Below are 5,093 nucleotides of genomic sequence, written 5' to 3'. Positions count from 1 at the left end.
TATATATATATATACACACACACACATACACATATATAAAGCTGGGCATGGTAGTGCATGCCTATAGTCCCATCTCTTGAGAGGCTGAGGTGGGAGGATTGCCTGAGCCCTGGGAGGCAGAGCCTGTAGTGAGCCATGGTTGTGCCACTGCGCTTCAGCTTGGGGGACAGAGTGAGACCCTGCCTCTAAGGAAAAGAGAAAAAAAAAAAAGAAAAGAAAAGAAAACTGAAGCAACCAGAAAAAACTTCAGATTCTCATTACCACGTGTATCCTACTTACCAGCATACGTACATATACATCACCTTCCTGCCCGCTACCATAAGGAATCTTTTGGGGTCCTTTGTAAAACAAATCCCTCTATGTATATGTTAGATCATTATTTTCTTGTCTACTGAAGGGAAGCTGTTCACCCCTCCTACTCCTATATCAATTTTTTATTCTGTACTGGATCATTCATATCAGGATATAAACAAGATATATTTTTCCTATTTAAACAAAATCAAAACATCCCTCTTTTAGTCTCACTTACTCAAACAATTACCATCTTTTTTCTTTGCTCTCCTTTGCAGCAAAATTCCCTATAAGAATTGCCTTGGCCAGGCATGGTGGCTCATGCCTGTAATCCCAGCACTTTGGGAGGCCGAGGCAGGTGGATCACTTGAGATCAGGAGTTCGAGACCAGCCTGGTCAACATGGTGAAACCTCGTCTCTACTAAAAATACAAAAATTAGCTGGGCGTGGTGGTGCGTGCCTATAATCCCAGCTACCCGGGAGGCTGAGGCAGAAGAATTGCTTGAACATGGGAGGCGTAGGTTGCAGTGAGCTGAGATAGCGCCACTGCACTCCATCCTGGGCAATAGAGTGAGACTCAGTCTCAAAAAAAAAAGGAATTGCCTAGGCTAGGTGTAGTGGCTCATGCCTGTAATTATAGAACTCTGGGAGCTCAAGGCAGGAGGATCACTTGAGGTCAGGAATTCGAGACTAGCCTGGGCAACACAGCAAGAACCTCTCTCTACAAAAAAATTTTTTAAATTAGCCTGTGCAACATAGTGTGACCCTGTCTCTACAAAATTAGCCGGCTGTGGTTGCATGGGCTTGTAGTCCTAGCTACTCGGGAGGCTTAGGCAGGAGGATTGCTGGAGCCTAGGAGTTTGAGGTTACAGTGAGCTATGATCATACTACTGCACTCCAGCCTGGGTGACAGAGTGAGGCACTATCTCAAAAATAAATAAATAAATTTATTTATCTTTTAAAATTTTAAAAATTAGCCAGGTGTGATGGCACACACCTATAGTCCCAGACGTTTGGGAGGTTGAGGCAGAAGATTGCTTGAGCTCAAGAGTTTGAGGTTGCAGTGAGCTATGATTGTGCACCACTGCACTCCAGCCTGGGCAATACAGCTAGATCCTGTATCTTTAAAAAAATAAAATAAAAGTGGCTCACTCCTATAATCCCAACACTCTGGGAGGCCAAGGTGGGAGAATCACTTGAGCCCAGGAATTTGAGACCAGCCTGGGCAACATAGTGGGTCTCCATCACTACAAAAAAAAAAAAACAATAATAATAACAAATTTTAAAATTCAGCCAGGCATGGTGTTATATGCTTGTAGTTCCAGCCACTCTGGAGGCTGAGGCAGGGGGATCATTTGAGCCCAGGAGGGAGGTCAAGGCTGCAGTGAACCATGATCATGCCACTGTACCCCAGCATGGGTGACAGAGTAAGATGCTACCTCAATAAATAAATAAACAAATAAATAGCCTATATTCTTTATCTCCGAATCATTCTCTGAATGCCTGAATGAATATTTCAGATCAAGACTAGAGATCTAGTCCTTTGTTGCTTGGTTCACAGTAATCAAAACCAAAAAAAAAAGGCAATTCATATACGAAGCGCCAACATCCTCTGATATATATAAAAGGGGTGACAGGTGTTGGTGATAATATCCTAAGGACTAAAATGTTACTGGTTCCTACCCAAGCACCTCATTCTCAGAATTTAAGGTATATAGGATGTCAAGTTGTGGCTCTGCCACTGACATTATTACTTAATGTCACAGAACCTCAATTTCATAATCTGTAAAACAGAAGATAAAACCCATCTCTTGGAATTGTGCCCACTAAACAAGGTGCCAAATATAATATAGTCCTATGCTCATCGGTTTTCAAAACTGAATGTGCATAAGAATTACCTTGGAATTATCTTGGGGGCTTATTAAAATGCAGATTCCTGTGCCTCATCTAGCCCTACTGAATCTAAATTTTGGGGGGTGGGGTTTACAAATATCTTTTTTTTTTTTTCAGACAAAGTTTCACTCCTGTCACCCAGGTTGGAGTGTTTTTTTTGTATTTTTTAGTAGAGACGGGGTTTCACCGTGTTAGCCAGGATGGTCTTGATCTCCTGACCTTGTGATCCGCCCGTCTCAGCCTCCCAAAGTGCTGGGATTACAGGCTTGAGCCACCGCGCCCGGCCAACAAATATGCTTTTTAAATAAGCAATATCCTAGACTTGTAGTGGTCAAAGGACCACTTTTTTTTTTTTTGAGAGAGTCTTGCTCTGTTGCTCAGGCTAGAGTACAGTGGCATGATCTCGGTTCACTGTAACCTCGGCCTCCCAGGTTCCTCGTGCCTCAGTCTCCTGACTAGCTAGGATTACTGGCGTGCCACACTCGGCTAATTTTTTGTATTTTTAGTAGAGATGGGGTTTCGCCATGTTGGTCAGGCTGGTCTAGAACTCCTGGCCCCAGGTGACCTGCCTGCCTCAGCTTCCCAAAGTTATTATAGGTGTGAGCCACTGTGTCCTGGCCCAAAGGACCACATTTTGATAAATGTTGCCCTAAGCATTCAATAAAATTAAGAAATCTCCTTTCTTGTCCTTCAAAAGCTGTCTTGGTTAAAACAGCTGGGTGCTGTGATGTACACATGTAGTCCTAGCTACTTGGGAGGCTGAGACAGGATTGCTTGAGCCCAGGAGTTTGAGGTCTGTGAACAGCCATTGTACTTTTGCCTGGGGAACACAGTAAGACCCTATGACTTAAAAAAAAAATTAAAAAAAACTTAACTGGGGAGTAATGTAAATCAGTTAAGAATGCACAGTAGGTTCTAAACAGCATGGAAAAGTGCCTTGTGGAATTCCGATATCTGCTTTCTTTATTTCTCTCCTTCTTTTTTTTGTATTTTTAAATACTTTTTGTAGAAATGGGGTTTTGCCATGTTGCTCAGGCTGGTCTTGAACTCCTGGGCTCAAGCTACCCATCTGTCTCAGCCTCCTGAAGTGCTGGGATTACAGGCATCAACTACCACACCTGGCCCAATATTGTATTTCTAAAAAAATCTATTTGGGAAACAACATAGGGTTAATATACAAAGCAGTGCCCTGATCCCAGTCATATACTTTCATTTTCTACAGTAGCTGGTGACAAAATATCATGGTGGTCACTGGTTTTAGGTAGATAAATATGTACAAGACATTTATATGCTTAATGAGACTACTATAAAACTTCAATAACATTGTACGACTATATTCTCTCTCGTTTGTGGCTAATAATTGAAATCACACGTCATCAATTATATTATAAATAATAAAAAAAGACTAAATGCAAATTTTCACCAATTTTCTTCAAAAAATCATCTGCCCAGGGAGATCATTTCAAAAATTTCATATCCAGTTTCTTATTCTTACCTTTAAAATTTCTGGCTTTGTTTTTTCCATCACATGAGTCAGACTAAAAAGATGAAATAGAGCTTCCCGAACAAAGAACGCCCGTTCACTGTAACGCTTCAGTGCTTCTGCAATCTGAGTTTCATTGGCTTCTCCAGACACCTGTGAACATAACCAGATTAGCTTTTAGAATTCTCTCTCTTTCTCTATCTAAATATCATTTGTGGCCAGGTGTGGTGGCTCATGCCTGTAATCCCAGTACTTTGGGAGGCCAAGGTGGGTGGATCATGTGAAGTCAGGAGTTCGAAACCACCCTAGCCAACATGGTGAAACCCCATCTCTACTAAAAATAAAAAAGTTAGGCAAGCATGGTGGCACACGCCTGTAATCGCAGCTACTCAGGAGGCTGAGGCAGAAGAATCGCTTGAACTGAGAAGGCGGAGGTTACAGTGAGCTGAGATCGCACCACTGCACTCCAGCTTGGGCAACACAGCCAGACTCTGTCTCTAAATAAATAAATAAATATAATTTGTATACATGGCATCTAGGATAGTTATGTAAAGCTGGAATCAAATAAAAATGATTATACTTTCCAATCTATCCAGATTAGTCATCTTAAAAAGGTGTATTTGTCTTGAAGAGATGTATATTAGATAAACTCAGAACCTAGCATAAGACCATGGGTGAAATTTCTGTATTATACCTAAAATAAATCCCAAGATATTTAACACTATTTATAAGGCCCTACCACTTGATGAGGATCCTATCTGCCTCTTACTCCTCTCCCCCTAGCTCACAATGTTTTAGCTATATAACCCTTTTTTCCTCATCTTTCCGTAAGTCAAGCTTTTTCTCAGTAAAACACCACTCATACAATGTACTCTCTGACTGAAAACTTCCTTTCTCTCTTTGCCTGACTAATTTCTACTCATTCTTCCTTATTCAAGTTAAGGACACTTTCTTAGACAAGTCTTTTTGAGCCACTGATTTAAATTAGGTCCCCTGAAACATCTCTTTCATAGCTATCATAATCCCCCACTGGATTGATCTATTCACCATTGTACCCCAATAGCTAGCATTATGCTTGGCTCAGAATACGTACTCCATAAGTATTCATCAAATAAATGTATCAACTAATTTCTCCAGATTTATCATGCTCCTTTTCAGCACCAAGAGGTTCTGTTTAAACTTAAGTCTTTCTAGGGATTCCTAACATAAAAGTATATTATTTTATTTTATTTTATTTTATTTTTATTTTTTTGAGACGGAGTCTTGCTCTGTTGCTCAGGCTACAGTGCAGAAGCTCAATCTCAGCTCACTGCAAGCTCCGCCTCCCGGGTTCACACCATTCTCCCGCCTCAGCCTCCTGAGTAGCTGGGACTACAGGCGCCCGCCATCACGCCCGGCTAACTTTTTGTATTTTTAGTAGAGACAG

General features: G+C 41.3%; 1 protein-coding gene across 1 annotated transcript in view; it reads right to left on the bottom strand.

Moving 5' to 3' along the window:
* The window catches only part of ZYG11B (zyg-11 family member B, cell cycle regulator), a 97,696-nt gene that overhangs the window by 44,357 nt on the left and 48,246 nt on the right, over positions 1–5,093 (bottom strand). Inside the window, exon 4 of the mRNA XM_011926374.1 lies at positions 3,680–3,820. Coding sequence (XP_011781764.1) covers positions 3,680–3,820 — 141 coding nt within the window. The remainder of the gene's footprint in view (positions 1–3,679; positions 3,821–5,093) is intronic.

This window comes from Colobus angolensis, unplaced genomic scaffold (genome assembly GCF_000951035.1).
Source record: "Colobus angolensis palliatus isolate OR3802 unplaced genomic scaffold, Cang.pa_1.0 Scaffold68, whole genome shotgun sequence".
NCBI lineage: Eukaryota > Metazoa > Chordata > Mammalia > Primates > Cercopithecidae > Colobus > Colobus angolensis.
The sequence above is the reverse complement of the archived record's forward strand: the minus strand, read 5'-3'. Positions and strand labels throughout refer to the sequence as shown.